Source organism: Theobroma umbraticum, unplaced genomic scaffold (genome assembly GCF_002168275.2).
Source record: "Theobroma umbraticum cultivar Fairchild unplaced genomic scaffold, ASM216827v3 scaffold_56.0, whole genome shotgun sequence".
In the NCBI taxonomy this organism is placed as follows: domain Eukaryota; kingdom Viridiplantae; phylum Streptophyta; class Magnoliopsida; order Malvales; family Malvaceae; genus Theobroma; species Theobroma umbraticum.
In genome coordinates this window covers 11,293,524-11,307,561 of record NW_018397256.1, presented here as the reverse complement: position 1 = coordinate 11,307,561, position 14,038 = coordinate 11,293,524, and the positions used below count along the sequence as shown (strand labels likewise).

At 38.3% G+C, this 14,038-nt stretch overlaps 4 protein-coding genes and 1 pseudogene across 4 annotated transcripts in view; 1 reads left to right on the top strand and 4 right to left on the bottom strand.

Annotated features, from left to right (window-relative positions):
- Positions 1 to 4,163, top strand: part of LOC110410750 (S-adenosyl-L-methionine-dependent methyltransferases superfamily protein) — a 4,573-nt gene extending 410 nt beyond the window's left edge. Inside the window, exons 3-13 of the mRNA XM_021420614.2 lie at positions 143 to 193; positions 711 to 846; positions 938 to 1,023; positions 1,593 to 1,691; positions 1,817 to 1,870; positions 2,109 to 2,253; positions 2,517 to 2,578; positions 2,838 to 2,925; positions 3,335 to 3,418; positions 3,515 to 3,676; positions 3,760 to 4,163. Of these exons, the coding sequence (XP_021276289.2) occupies positions 143 to 193; positions 711 to 846; positions 938 to 1,023; positions 1,593 to 1,691; positions 1,817 to 1,870; positions 2,109 to 2,253; positions 2,517 to 2,578; positions 2,838 to 2,925; positions 3,335 to 3,418; positions 3,515 to 3,676; positions 3,760 to 3,998 (1,206 nt within the window). The 3' untranslated portion in view covers positions 3,999 to 4,163. The remainder of the gene's footprint in view (positions 1 to 142; positions 194 to 710; positions 847 to 937; positions 1,024 to 1,592; positions 1,692 to 1,816; positions 1,871 to 2,108; positions 2,254 to 2,516; positions 2,579 to 2,837; positions 2,926 to 3,334; positions 3,419 to 3,514; positions 3,677 to 3,759) is intronic.
- Positions 4,164 to 4,453: 290 nt separating this feature from the next.
- On the bottom strand, positions 4,454 to 5,428 carry LOC110411249 (17.9 kDa class II heat shock protein-like). The gene is given in 2 exon segments (XM_021421316.2): positions 4,454 to 4,873; positions 4,876 to 5,428. Coding segments are annotated over 2 exon segments (468 nt in total). The 5' UTR covers positions 5,198 to 5,428; the 3' UTR covers positions 4,454 to 4,727.
- Positions 5,429 to 5,952: 524 nt separating this feature from the next.
- LOC110411386 (17.9 kDa class II heat shock protein-like) lies at positions 5,953 to 6,664 on the bottom strand (annotated as a pseudogene).
- Positions 6,665 to 8,297: 1,633 nt separating this feature from the next.
- Positions 8,298 to 9,113, bottom strand: LOC110411397 (17.6 kDa class II heat shock protein-like). The gene is given in 2 exon segments (XM_021421533.1): positions 8,298 to 8,649; positions 8,652 to 9,113. Coding segments are annotated over 2 exon segments (474 nt in total). The 5' UTR covers positions 8,811 to 9,113; the 3' UTR covers positions 8,298 to 8,334.
- Positions 9,114 to 9,677: 564 nt separating this feature from the next.
- LOC110411396 (uncharacterized) lies at positions 9,678 to 12,470 on the bottom strand. Its single transcript, XM_021421532.2, has 2 exons — positions 11,673 to 12,470; positions 9,678 to 10,781 (listed from the first exon to the last, which is right to left on the bottom strand). The coding sequence occupies exons 1-2, from the start codon at positions 12,297 to 12,299 to the stop codon at positions 9,942 to 9,944; spliced, it is 1,467 nt and encodes a 488-aa protein (XP_021277207.1). The 5' UTR covers positions 12,300 to 12,470; the 3' UTR covers positions 9,678 to 9,941.
- Between the last annotated feature and the right edge of the window lie 1,568 nt (positions 12,471 to 14,038).

The window sequence follows — 14,038 nt, the reverse complement described above, 5'->3', positions numbered from 1 at the left end:
TGAGTTTTGAGGAAAACAATAGAAATGAATTTTTTCTACCGTCCCTTGCGTGTAATTTTTTAACTGGAATGGTGGTAAGTGGTAGGTAACTGCTGCTTAGTAGAAGTGTTTGATAATGGTGATTATTATTGTGATGTTGCAGAGGCAAGAGGAATTGGTTTACATAATCACATATGATATTCTTTTTAGTCAGGTAATATTTTTGTATCTTCATTAGCTTCACATATTCCACATTTTACATTTTCTCTCGTCATATTGGCCACATTCGGGACAATGCATGAACCTTCTCTGAAACATGAGCAAATTCTTGAATTCTAATGGTTCCATAGTAGGAGAAAGCAGAAGTTCTAGTCCCTTAAGACGTAATAAATTTAGTGATAATTACGCCGTTCTATGTCAGATGATGATGCTTTGTATTCAGGCTTACAGAATCTTCTGCCTTCTAAGAAAAGCTTTATTTTGAATGCAAATAAGTGAATATGGTATTGGTTAGCTTTGTTTCTGCTGACGTCCTGAATTTCTCATTTTGTATCACTCAGTTAATGTGAATAAGTGAGTTATGCTGAGGAGTTGTACCAATTTCTTTTAAGTAATAGTTTGGCAATTGTTTGCTAAATGGTATATACTTTAATGTGCTATGTTTCCCAGGGTTCTGTATCTTTATTGTTGCATTTGTGTGGTAATGTTGTGGTATAAATTCTGATTTCTAGGAAATTTCATTTGTTGGTGATGTGGAGAAATTCCTCGTACAGAGGAAAGTTTCTCTTCAGTCTGCATTAGCTCGGCTTTTAGTGAGAAAAAAAGTGAAGCGCATTGAAGACTTGATATATCTTTATCAGACTCCTGGTATGCGTTAAGATGTTTTCTTACATCCAAGTGCATCATTCTGTTTCTTTTGAAATCATTCCTTGATGTACAGATTATTTGTCTATTGCAGATGTTTCAAAGCCCCGCTATGTTCGGGTGAACACACTTAAATTGGGTGTTGATTCTGCCTTAATTGAATTAGGGAAACAATACATGGTACTTTCTGGAAACTATGCTAAAGCTAAACGTTAGTGGGGTATATTGAATTATTTTGAATGTTTTCATAGGTACGATGAAGTAATATGAGTGAAGAAAGTGCAACATGCCATTAACTAGAGTCAATATCTGATGAAACTAACTCATTGCTACATGTTAGATTATCTTATGTTTGGTATTTCTACAGTTCATGTTTGCCTTAGTAGTAACCTCTTCTTTATTCTTTCTTATGTTTTTACATACTTTGCTGCTATCTCTAGTGTGCATCTACTTTTGAGGTCCTTAGTGGGGTATATTGAATTATTTTGAATGTTTTCATAGGTACGATGAAGTAATATGAGTGAAGTGCCATTAACCAGAGTCAATCTCTGATGAAACTAACTCATTGCTGCTTGTTAGATTATCTTATTTTTGGTATTTCCACAGTTCATGTTTGCCTTTGTAGCAACCTCTTCTTTATTCTTTCTTATGTTTTTACATACTTTGCTACTATTTCTAGTGTGCATCTACTTTTGAGGTCAGTTATTGATGTATTTTATTTTGTTACAATCTTTCTTTTCTTTTAATAGGTGCAGAAAGATGACCTGGTTCCTGACTTGTTAAAACTCCCACCAAAATGTGATCTTCATGATCATCCTTTGGTCGTGAATGGAAGCGTGTTTATGCAAGTAAGTGTTTAATAAATTAATGAATAAGTGAGCATTATAGTTGTCTACTGTTGGAAAATTACTGTCACTATGCAATGAGAGCAGTTTCTCATTTTTTGGTTTGATTCAAATTTGCAATCATGTAGGGGAAAGCGAGTTCTATGGTGGCAGCAGCTCTGGGTCCTGAACCAGGATGGGAGGTGAGTTATGCTTATTGCATATTGCTTGTTTATTTAGTGTTTTGGCTAGACAAAATTGCTACTTTATCTATTCTTTTTGTTTTGTTCCTTGTATATACAGTCATCCTTCTCGTACATTTGTCTCTGTTTAAAAATTATCATTCTCTATTTTGGTTCTATGGTAGATGTTCATAAGGTTTGTGCTGAATTTTATGTTGGCAGTTATTTATCGTTTGCTTAATTGTAATTTTCTGTGAAGGTTCTTGATGCATGTGCAGCTCCAGGGAACAAAACTGTCCATCTTGCTGCTCTTATGAGAGGGAAAGGAAGGGTTATAGCCTGTGAACTGAATAAGGAAAGGATAAAACGTTTAGAAGACACTGTCAGACTATCTGGTGCACACAGTATCCTATGTTGCTTGATCTTTTAGATTTATCTACTTAAGTACTAATACTTATTCTCTTTAACCCCGGTTGCTATTGTGGTCTGGCCTGCAATATATGACTTGGAAGCTGCTCTGTTTGTAGAGCATTTTTTGACATTTTATCCTCATTTTTGTGATTTTCCATTTTCGTTTGTTGTCATCTACTAGCGTAGTTTGTGATCATTCTCCTAGTTGCTGTATGAAGACCTTTGTGGTCGTTTGCCATTCTTAACTGGGTTGTAGATATTGAAGTTCTACATGGCGATTTTCTAAGCTTAGACCCAAAAGATCCTCTCTACTCAAAGGTAAGCATGATCTGCTTTATGTCCTGGCAGTAGTTAATATTCTTTAGGTTTTACATGCCGTTTTCTAAAGACACAGATGTTTGCACTTTACTTTAGACTATAACCAGTTGGGCCTTCCGTTAAGCCTAAGAATCTCATCCTGTAAATGTGCTCAAGATGTGTTCATTGGTTGGAAACTTCAAATTGACCATCGCTAGATTTCTTTTGACTCTATGGTTTTATTTATTCTTTGCACTCTCAAGAAAAGTTAGCGTTGCAGGTCTGTGCTATTCTTTTGGATCCTTCCTGCTCCGGATCTGGTACTGTTGCTGACAGATTGGACCATTTGCTCCCATCTTACGCTGCAGGTAACTTGCTGATTCGTATATCTGTTAGTTATTTTATACATCTTTGTTGTATGTAAGAGTCTTGATTTTCTGAGTCTTTTAATGTTAATAGTCTCTTCATTTCATTTTTGAATTTCGGTATCATGGCAAAACCTAGAGCTATTACCTAATTACCTTTCCAAGTATTAAAATTCCTGGAAAACAGTATGTATTGATGATGTAAATTTCTCATTGGGTATTGCTATGTATATTTCTGTTTTCACTGCCATATGACGTTTTCTTCCACTTCATGTATCCTTTTGGATTTGCAGTCCTTAAAATTTGATTTTTCCAATCATAAAGAAGATGAATTATACGCCGCTCATTGATTATAGCTCTGCCTAGAGTTGTTCCGTTTTTTCTCTCTTATGTCCATATCAGAATTATGCAGGCCAAGCAGCAAATACTGATGAAGAAGAGAGACTGAACAAGCTGGCCTCCTTTCAAAAGAAAGCTCTAGCACATGCACTATGCTGTTAAGTTTTTTCTTTTTTTATTTCCTCACAGTGTTTGTTTATTTTCCAAGTTTTAAAAACAGTTGGATATAAGTTTTTGACATTTTCTACTACAGTTCCACAGGTTGAGAGAGTTGTTTACAGCACGTGTTCCATCCACCAAATTGAAAATGAAGATGTTGTCAAGTCTATTTTACCACTTGCTGCATCCCATGGTTTCCAACTAGCAACTCCTTTTCCCCAGTGGAATCGACGCGGTCTTCCAGTGTTTGAAGGCTGTAAGTATTTTGTTCCGATAATATCCTTGTTGATCTCGAATGAATTCATGAGTTAAATCCTCACTTGGATTATTGCCATGTAGCTGAACATTTGCTCCGGACTGACCCAGTTGAGGACAAAGAAGGCTTTTTCATTGCTCTGTTTGTCAGGAAAGATAGAACCATGTTGAAGCCTGATAGAGCTACTCCTGATTCTTCTCGGCTTAGTAAAAGAAAGGGACGTCTGAACAAGAAAAAGGTGCCAACTCTGTTTGGTGGGATGTTTAAGATGTGGCTATATTGTAGACCAAATTTGAGGATTGACCTGAAATATACACCGTAGTCAGGGCTGTAATAAAAAATTATTTTCCACTTAATATCTTTATTCAGAGAGAACGTGCTTAATTCTGTGTTTCCCAAAGTTGTTTTTGTCATTATTTTAGAGTTTCTATACGGCTTGGATTCTTTCCTCTTGCCCTTTTGAATAGCATAAACTCTCTTTGACTAATTTTTGGACTAAATATGCCTTCATTTTCAATAACATCCGCATTAGATGGCCATTGCTATCAAACGAACTCCAACATTTACCAACTAAACAATTTTTGACCATATGAAGACAACAGCACTAACCTCTGAGACTCAGAACAGAAAACTCACTGGAACTACTCTAAACCCCAGTAACTATATAACCTCCCCAAACTCAACTCTCTCCAAGGCTGTAGGTAAGATATGAGTTTGCAGCCATTGTTTCATTTTCTTGAATCGCAAAAACTCTATTCGAACTTCATTTCACATTAATTAAGACATGAAAACATTCATTCATCATTGACAACTAAAATTTTACTGGCATTGCATATTAAGTAGGAGAACAGAAAACATACAAGAAAAATATTAAAACCATAGGTATTTCATCATAACCCAACATTCAACAGGAGTGGAACTGCCAAACCGAAAACACACACACATTTCAGAAGCCAGCACAGGAAACACAGAACTACAGATAAACCCAAATTATTTAACGCCTCATAGGCTATAACCATGGCCCATAAAACCTCCCCAAACTACGACTCTCTCAAGCAATCTTGACCTCAATGGTCTTAGGTTTCTTGGGCTCAGGCGGTGGCAATTTCTCCACAGTGACAGTCAAAACCCCATCTTGACACACTGCAGAGATAGCGTCAGTATTAGCATTCTCGGGCATCACAAACTTCCTCATGGCTTGCCGACCCGCCTCTCCATTCTCACGTACTTGGCTCCTTCTTTCTCTTCCTCTCGCTTCCTCTCTCCGCTGATCAACAGCACATTGTCGTCCTCCACTTGAACCTTGATGTCCCCTGATTTCAGCCCCGGCATGTCGACGATGAACACATAAGAGTTGGGGTACTCTTTGATGTCCGCTGGGGTCGCTGCCATGGCCTTGGCATCACGCACGTAGGTCCTTGATGGTAGGTTAGTGGTCTTCTCCGTGTCGTCGGGGAGGTCCATCACGTGCTGGAGAGTTTGCAACAATGGAGAATCCAAACCCATGATTCTGAAATCCATTCTCCTCTTCTTCGCTGCAGGAATCTTGGCTGAGATTGTTAGAGTTTTGTTTTGGCTTTCCGGATGCGAAGTTACTCAAATGTCTTAGGCAGTGTGGATGGTTTTGCGAATTTATAAGGTTGGGTGGGAAGTTTCTGGAGGAAACTGTCGGGAGATTTCCAGAAGCTTGTGTTACATTCTTTCTCGAATGGTTTCCGCCTTCCAGTACGTTTTGGATGGTCCAGAATTCTCTTATGGGCTACATGGGTTTCGTTTCCATTGACTTTTCTCTTTGGATTAGGTAAAGATGAATCTCGTTATTTTTCAAATTAAAAGCAACTTTAATTTTAAAAATTGTAGATAATATTAGTATTTAAAATACTTTGGGCCATTGCTGCCTGTTGCCCTTCAAAGAAGTGAAAGGGTTGGGCTGCTGCCTCCGTGGGCTTATCTCTTCCAAATTGGGAGATTTTATTTCGACAGAACAAGACTCAAGAACGTTTTTTGTGCCCAGAATGATTAAAGCATATATTCGTATGCTTTTCACTGTTTACATAGACATTCAAAGAGCAGGATTAAAAGAACAGAACCAGTCAGCTCCTCCAAAGCCTCTCTAGAGTCTTGACACCAAAAACACAAAAAATAAATAAAGGCCACACGAAACGATAATTTACAACACTCTCTTACACTCACCAAGCAAAAGCGAGCAGTCTCGAGCTGCTCCTATTTTAGCCTCAACTATGGTTTACTGCAGGCTGCAGCAGTGTCTTTGACTCTCAACTCACTTGCACTTCAACGGTCCTGGGTTTCTTGGGCTCTGGTGGTGGCTTCTTCTCCACAGTTACCGTCAAGACCCCGTCTTGATACGAAGCTGATATCTTTTCAGTATCAGCATTTTCTGGGAGCTGAAACTTCTTCATATACTTGCCCAGCCTCCTCTCCATCTTTATGTACTTCACCCTGATCCTTCTCCTTCTCCCTCTTCCTCTCTCCACTCACCACCAGGAAGTTGCCCTCTTCAACTTGGACCTTCATTGGTCTTGTTTGAGCCCTGGCATGTCAATCACAACCACGTATGCGTTGGGGCAGTCTTTCACGTCTGCTGGAGTCGCCGCCATTGCTTTCGCGTCCCGGATGTAGGCGCGAGAGGGATGTGGCTGGGATTTGTCGGCATCGTCAGGGAAGTCCAGGAGCTCATGGAGGGTGTCAATGACGGATGGATCAAAACCCAGGACTCTCCAATCCATCTTCTCTCTGCTGGCTTCTTTTCTTTCTTTCAGGTAGAAAAAGAGATGTAAGGAATTGGTATATTATGTAAGCTTCTTTGTTGGCTGTGAAGAGTAAATGCTGCCTTGGGTGGGCTTTTAGAAGAAGCTTGATGCGTGAAGCCTGAAGCGGTTTGGGGTCTTTTAAGGAGGCTTCTTCTTGTGATGGTGTTCTAGAACGGTGGAGGACAACTCCTTGGGTTGATTTCTAGCTGGAGAAACAATTAGCCATTTGCTTCTGCAGTGTCAGACAAATTAGTTTGCGTGTAAATTGGTTTACGGAGAAAGGGTACGCATGCATGAACAAGGCTTTTAAGATACACATCCATGGAAGGATTGGGCTGTTCGTTTGGGAGAGATGAATTGACTTGTTAATTTAGCAGCAAGTCTAAAGGATTCGGTGATTGTTGTCTTCGCGCCGGATACGTGGTTGTCGACTGGGATGTTTAGAATCCACGTGGCGTAGGTCTTCAGGAGACGTGGCAACTGTGGGGATGTTCAACGAACACAATAGGGTACAGTTAAGGGTTATAGAATCTAGGCCATTAGATTGCAAAATGTTCACATCGCCATTCTATGCTCACCTCTAGCTAGTACTATGAATGACAGATGGGATTTAGATATAAGCAAAGATTTTAAAGAGGAAATTAGTTCTCTAGACAACAAACAGAAACATAGAGCAAGCCTGGAGCTGAGCAAAGAGTTTCAGGCTTTTAGTTTAAAACTTGAAATTTCAAACCGAAGACGAGCTATTTGGGCTAGAAGTTTGCAGATTGGCTTAGGCATTTACTCCAAAGCAGAAACATTTGCAGGTTCCATATCTCAGGCCTGTGCAGACCCAACATTTATTAAGACATATGATTATTGCTTTTTAATCCAGAAACCTTCTGTTTTTGACCTTTGAAATATATAAAAATAGAAACTTACATTCAGATTCCTTCAAGTCTACTTGAGAAAAGCTATTAAAAATCTTTGCAATGCTGCTGCCTAAACAAATAAAAAGCAATCCACCAGTTCCAAGAGCGATAAATCTATTAAGTCAAGACTAATACAAGCCAAAATATACTCAGTCTTTCTCTCTTCATTCTGTATTTTTTTCCCAGTTGTTTAATCAGAAAATCTCCCAGCATGGTTGGTTCTCCACCTATCTATTGCTATAACATTGGCACCAGGTCTCCCACCATAACCTCAACATCTGTCTAATAATATTGATAATTATATATTAGCGGACATCGACTGTTTCTGTTTGGTTTATTTATGAAGATTCGATTGGCATATGCCTTAATTCATAAGGTATCAGGATTCGAAGTTCTGCTAGTTTATGAAGTTTCAATTTTACTAATTATTACTGGGTCATAGCTCATAATCTTTCTTAACTTCTTAAGCCATTTGGTTGTTAGTTCGCAAGGTTCATGCCATACAACTTCTCACAACGCGGGCAAGATCAAAATTTTAAACTGGGATTTCTTGATAAAAAGTGGAGATCGTTCTTGGATTTTTACTTGCTGTAATGGAGATCATTGTACTTTGTCATGAAACAAGTCCGCCCATGTGCTTTCTTTCCTCTGTTTTTAAACCAGAGAACAGATTTCTTGTTCGCAGTTAAGAAGTACAGTCATCGGCCCCTTTTGGTCCTTTGGATATGCAACAAATATCCTGTATTTCATCTCCAATGGCTCCAATAAAGTACAGAGGAAAGAAAAGAAAAGAAAGCAAAGAAACAAATCAACAATGCGATTAAAAACAAAAAAAAAAAAAACAAACTTTACTTTTTGTTTTATATAGATATTCATAAACCTCAAACCTTGCACAACCAAATCCAAACTCAAAGAAACACACTCATCTGTTGTCGCAAATTAAACATGACATAACCATACATATATAGCTGTCATCTCATGCAACCTCAATAGTCTTAGGCTTTTTAGGTTCAGGTGGAGGCAGCTTCTCCACAGTCACTCTAAAAACGCCATCCTGACAAGCTGCTGATATCTTATCCATATTCGCATTATCAGGCAATGCGAACTTCCGCATGAACTTGCCAACCCTCCTTTCCATCCTTATATACTTGACCCCACCTTTCTCATCTTTCTCTTTCTCACTCTTTCGCTCCCCACTCACCACGAGAACGTTGTCATATTCGACCTGTACCTTGATTTCACTTGGATTTATGCCAGGCATGTCGACAACGAATACGTACGATGTCGGGTATACTCTATCACGTCTGCTGGAGTGGCTGCCATGGCCTTAGCATCTCCAACGTAGGCTCGAGATGGGTTGTTTCGGGACTTCTCGTGCTCCTCAGGGATGTCGAGTATGTCTTCCGATATTATCAAGAGGGGAGAATCGAATCCAAAGTTCCTCAAATCCATGATTCAAGTTATAGAAATGTAGATGATGGAAACAGAATTCAAGGGCTATAAGGGAAGTAGGAAAGAGCTTTGATATGTAATGCAGCAATTTTTAGGTAGATTAAAGAGTGATTTGAAAGGTACAGAGTGAGTTGTATATATAGGAGATGAGCAAGAGAGGCGAGAGTTCTAGAGATCAAACAGTACAGAGGGACAGTTTGTTAATGGGGGCTCTGCAATGTTCTGTCTAGCAATCTGGAGAAGAGAACCGAAAGTTGTGTAATTTTCTATCTATTTTTTTAATCTTTATTTGGATAATGAGTAATAATTGCAGGGCCCGTTTTGCAAGGTAAGATAAAGGATTATGGATCTTGCCTGCAAGGGTTGTTGTGGTTCTCTGGAGTCCAAAGGCAGGTCCAAGACCAAAATACACAGTTCCAATGGGCCAAACAAGGATTAAAAGGGTAGTCTGTCATTGCTCCGGTGCTCAACGCTAGCTTGGTGTGCTGTTATTTACTTCACCCAGAGAGACAGAAACAACAGACTTTTGAGGAATATTGCTGCCATCTTGCAGGACAGGTTGAATGCTCTTTGCCAATATTTCAAATGATCCTGTTAATGTATAGTTTGGTCTTTGTGTTTTGGTTTTTGCCTTGTATTTCCTGCTCTTGCCTCTTCTTTGGCTACTCTTGTCAGGCCTTACATGGACATGGATTATTAATTTCTTCTTGTTCATTCTGATACCATTTGTTTCAGCGGAAACTATTTGTCTAACTTGATGAACAATTCCTTGCTCCTTCAATCGCTCAATTGTCCATTCTGAGACCTCAGTCTGATTCCAAAAATGTAAGGCTCAAAATCTGTAAGAACTTTAAATTTTCAGCCTACTGAGAATGAACAATCAAAGGTTGATAACTTAGGCTTTGATCTTTTTGAATTACATATTTTCTGATACAAAAAGGGACCCTGACAATAATAACAATGTTCATAAAATGACAGCAAATTTACTGAAATTCTATCTACATCAGAGAGAATCTTGAATGCTGATTGATCGTCATTCCACTTGAGTTTTCAATATTTGTAAATGAAGATTTGATGATATATAACTGAAGCAAACCTTCCCAAATTTCATATATTTATTCTCACAGGTCATCACTCATCATTCTCTTCTTCCTCTACATAAAGTGAAAACTCTTTCTCCTTTTCCTTGATGTAACCGTACTTTCTAAGCAGCCATAAGGTCATCCGAATGATATTACCTACAAACACGAGTCCCATCATCACCAGCCATATCATCAGTGAAATTCTGCTCACATGGAACAGCGTAGTTCTCACTTGTCTTGGTGTTATTTGCATCAATGCAACAAAATAGGTAGAAGTAAACGCTGAGATTGCTAGCCACATGGTCACCATCTGAATCCACATGAACCTGCGCCGTTTCATAGGTAGTCCACTGATGAGTAACAAAATTATGCTCAATGATGCAAGGAAGGCAATTGTGTTCAATATCATGAACGCCTCATATTTTCGTGGATCATGATAGGCCATTACTGACAAGCCTGCTTTGTGTGGATTCTCTGCAGGGTTGCCATCCGAATCGACCGAATAGTCATCTGACCATACACCGCCAGGTGGGGATAACGATGCCTGAAAGGCCACAGTTGCAAGCAGCGATGCAACAACCATTAATGCACTTCTTTTTCTTCCCAACCAATCAGTATGCTTATGTTTCTCAACTACCGGTTTGGAATCGGTTTCCTTAGGAATTAAGGGTTGTGCCTGTATTGGGGGCAGAACTTCCTCAATCTCCTGATTATTTGCAATGGACTGCACTTTAGTCATTCTTGAAGCGCCAGCTTTCTGTAGGCATTCTTTAATTTCCATGTCCCTTAAATCCCTTTGACTATGTAATAAAAGGTCCAGGGCGGTGAAGCCATTTGCATTTCGAACATTCACTTCCATCTTGGAATTAGTGAGTAAATATTTTATCATCTGCAAAATTTGCATAGTTCTTAGAGATTAGAGACTAAGCACAGAATGTTCGTTCTTCCTAGTTATTCATAGGTTAGCAGGGTGTCCCCTAGACTTGTACCATAAAAAAAAAATCAGCCCCCCAAAGATTCCTGAGAAAATAGCATGGCAGTTTAACCTGAATGTAGGGATACATGTTTAATCAAATTGTCGAGGCATGTATAATTAAGATAATCATGAATTGTTGATTACAGGCTTCTGAACCTTAATTAACTCAAGGGTTGCAAAAGGCCATGGAGAAGAGCATAGAGGAACATATGGAAATTAGTACAGTGCAGGCATAAACTGAAACAAGGTGATATTTAATAGTGAGAAGAGGAAATTGGAGTTGGCATGAAATGTGATCTCTTATAATTGCCAAGTTCCAGTCTTTGTCTTTTTTAAATCTTTTGAATTAGAGAAATTATGCAGAAGGAAGTTAACCTGAACTAGAATTTACCTTAGAGCAGATGGCTGAAATGGAAATTAGAGTAGTCAGGGGGCCTGAAGACAGAAGAGGATTAACTAACAATGACAGCCAAGGAGATTCAAACCAGAGTGAAATGACTCCAGAAGAAAACCACCTTAACAACAATTTACAATTGCTTTTAGGTGAGATGGCATAATTCACCCTAAACATAAGCAACTACTCACGCCAAAGCCCAAGGGAAGCTAAACTTGCTGAGGTTTATGTTAACACAACTAGACCTGATTGAACTTCTGAATCAATTAAAACCTTGATCGAAACTTCTAAAATTCAATTTTTTTTGTATTTCCCCTATAAATTCAACATATTAAATCAATTCGAGTGATGTTGTTACCTTATATTTTCACAGTGTTCTTAAATGGAAAAACAAAAGTGGCAAAGCATACCTCTAACTGTTTCTTGGCCACGGCTAGATGCAGGACAGAGCTCCCTTCAGAATCTCTCCAATTCACAAACTGATCATCTTTTCCCAGAGATTCCACCAAAACCTTTAATGCTCCAAAATGGTTATTCTTCACGGACAAGTGGAGTGCGCTTTCCCCTCCACCAGTCAACACCCGAGTCGCCTCCGGTCTGACTCGGACCAACTCGGTCAACACCTCAACCCGACCCTTGATGGCAGCAAGATGCAGGGGAGTCCTCCCATCACGATCCTTAACCAAACACATGTCAGGGTTCACCAACAGCAATTCTTTCACTATTTCCACGTACCCTTTTGCTGCTGCCACGTGAAGAGGTGAAGAACCCTGGGAGTTTGAGTCGGTTGCAAGCTCTGGCTTTTGAGTCATTAGTTGTTTGGCAAAAGCTGAGTGACCCAGAAGAGCTGCTACATGTAAAGGTGTGTCTGAAAGAGATAAGTTGGCCTTGTTAAGGATATCAGGGTCCTCTTGGATCAGCTCTAGGAGTGAGGCAACTGATCCTTTCATGGCTGCTTCATTGAGCCTTTTCACTTTTGCCTTCTCTATTGATTTCTCTTCTTCTTTTTCCTCATCCAACAAGCTCACTAGTCTCATTATTATCTATCAAACCGATGTAAAAACCTGTGCCGCTCGTTCCCTTTTCTTGTTCTCGAGTCTTGACACTGTTCTAACAAAAGAGAAAAGTTGGTGCCAATGGTGGGGGAGGAGAACACGGTTTCGGACAAACGACATATATGACTGGTGAGCTTTGAATTGATATTGCCAAGGAGGAGGGTTTTGCCAAATTTATTTATTTGTTTTCTCATAATCCTCGCTGCAGCCTCCATCTTGGACTTTAAAGATTTGAGTTCAACTCCACTAAGGATCTAGAATTGCTTTATTATTTCTTAGCAATCTTTAGTGAAATTACATTTACAAGGTGTTGATCATTTTCAATAGTGAAAGAACGAAAAGAAAAATAAATTCTTTTGAACAATTATAATTATTTAAGAATTATGTTTATTTAAATAATTAAGTTTGTTCAAATAATTATAAGTTTGTTCAAACAATTATGATTGTTCAAGAATTATATTTATTCAAATAATTAAATTCATTCAAATACTTATAATGCTAGAAACAAAAGAAAATGGATGATTGTGTCGATTTACGACGAACAATTGCGTCGGTTGAAAAGAGATATCTTTACCTATAAATAAAACTTTTTGGTTACTTGAATATGTATGAAAAAAAAAACAAAAAAAAATGAAACAATCTCCTTATCATTTTCAAAATTTTTTAGATTATTTCTATACTATTTTGTTATAAAAAAACTCTATAAGAATTTGATAATCTTATCATACTTCGGTAATTACTTAATATATTGATTTCAATGTAAAACGTAATCAATCATTAAACATGATCTTATCTTTTAAGATTATACGTCGATAATTTGAAGCATAATATAAGTGAAGAAGAATAAGACCTTATAAAAAATTTCTTAGATATACGTCTTGAAATTATTTTTTAATATTTTTTAGTTTTCAATTCCGAGATCCAAAATAAAGTATACCATATTAAGCTACATTTGCAATTGATTTTTATGTTGTAATTTATTTTGATACATTTAGAAGTCAGTTGAACTTGAATCACACGAGGAAAGTGCTATAATAAATAATTAATAGTCATATATTTCCTTTGAAAGAAAAAAGAGTTCCCAACTCTTTGGTCTTCCCTTGAATTTTAAGGATAATAGAATCTAGACTAACCATTAGTTAAACAATTTTCTTCCTTTGAATAAGTAAATTTCGCATCTTTAGTTTGAACTTTGGATTAAATTTTAGGTTATTGATTTTGGAACAAATTCTAACCGAGCGAAGTTGGGGTCTTGAGTGTTCACTGTTGAAGCAAATTGGTCGGTTTAATTAGTTAGTTTTTGGGCTTCAAAGGTAAACATTGATTGGAAATGAGCTAACTAAAAGAAGCAGTCCAAAAGTCAAGCCAATTTAGCTAGGTTGCAAGGAGAGCTGTTCCTAGACAGGGAGATGATCTCTCATTCTCCTGCATGACTCTCTTGAATAGCTTGCAATCTTCAATGCAAGGCGAATAGGGTGCCCCAAAAGAAGAAAGGCAAGCACTGCGTACCCAAACCAGGTCGTAACAGCTAGCTGTATTCCAGGATAATCAGAACCGTAAGGTTCAAGGAGAATATATAAACCGAGGGTGTAAGCCAACACCATGGATGCAATGGCTACCCACACGATCACCGTCAGGATCCACACGATGAATTTAGACCTTAAAGGTAGACCTCCGATGAGAAGGAGGATAACAATGAGCGATGCCAAAAAGCCCGTCGT

What these genes read in the sequence shown, in the direction of transcription:
- LOC110411396 (XM_021421532.2), bottom strand. Translation starts at nt 12,299, where the DNA reads ATGAGACTAGTGAGCTTGTTGGATGAGGAAAAAGAAGAAGAGAAATCA. An exon ending in TGGCCAAGAAACAGTTAGAG is followed by an intron (nt 10,782 to 11,672) that starts GTATGCTTTGCC and finishes CAAATTTTGCAG; the next exon opens with ATGATAAAATATTTACTCAC.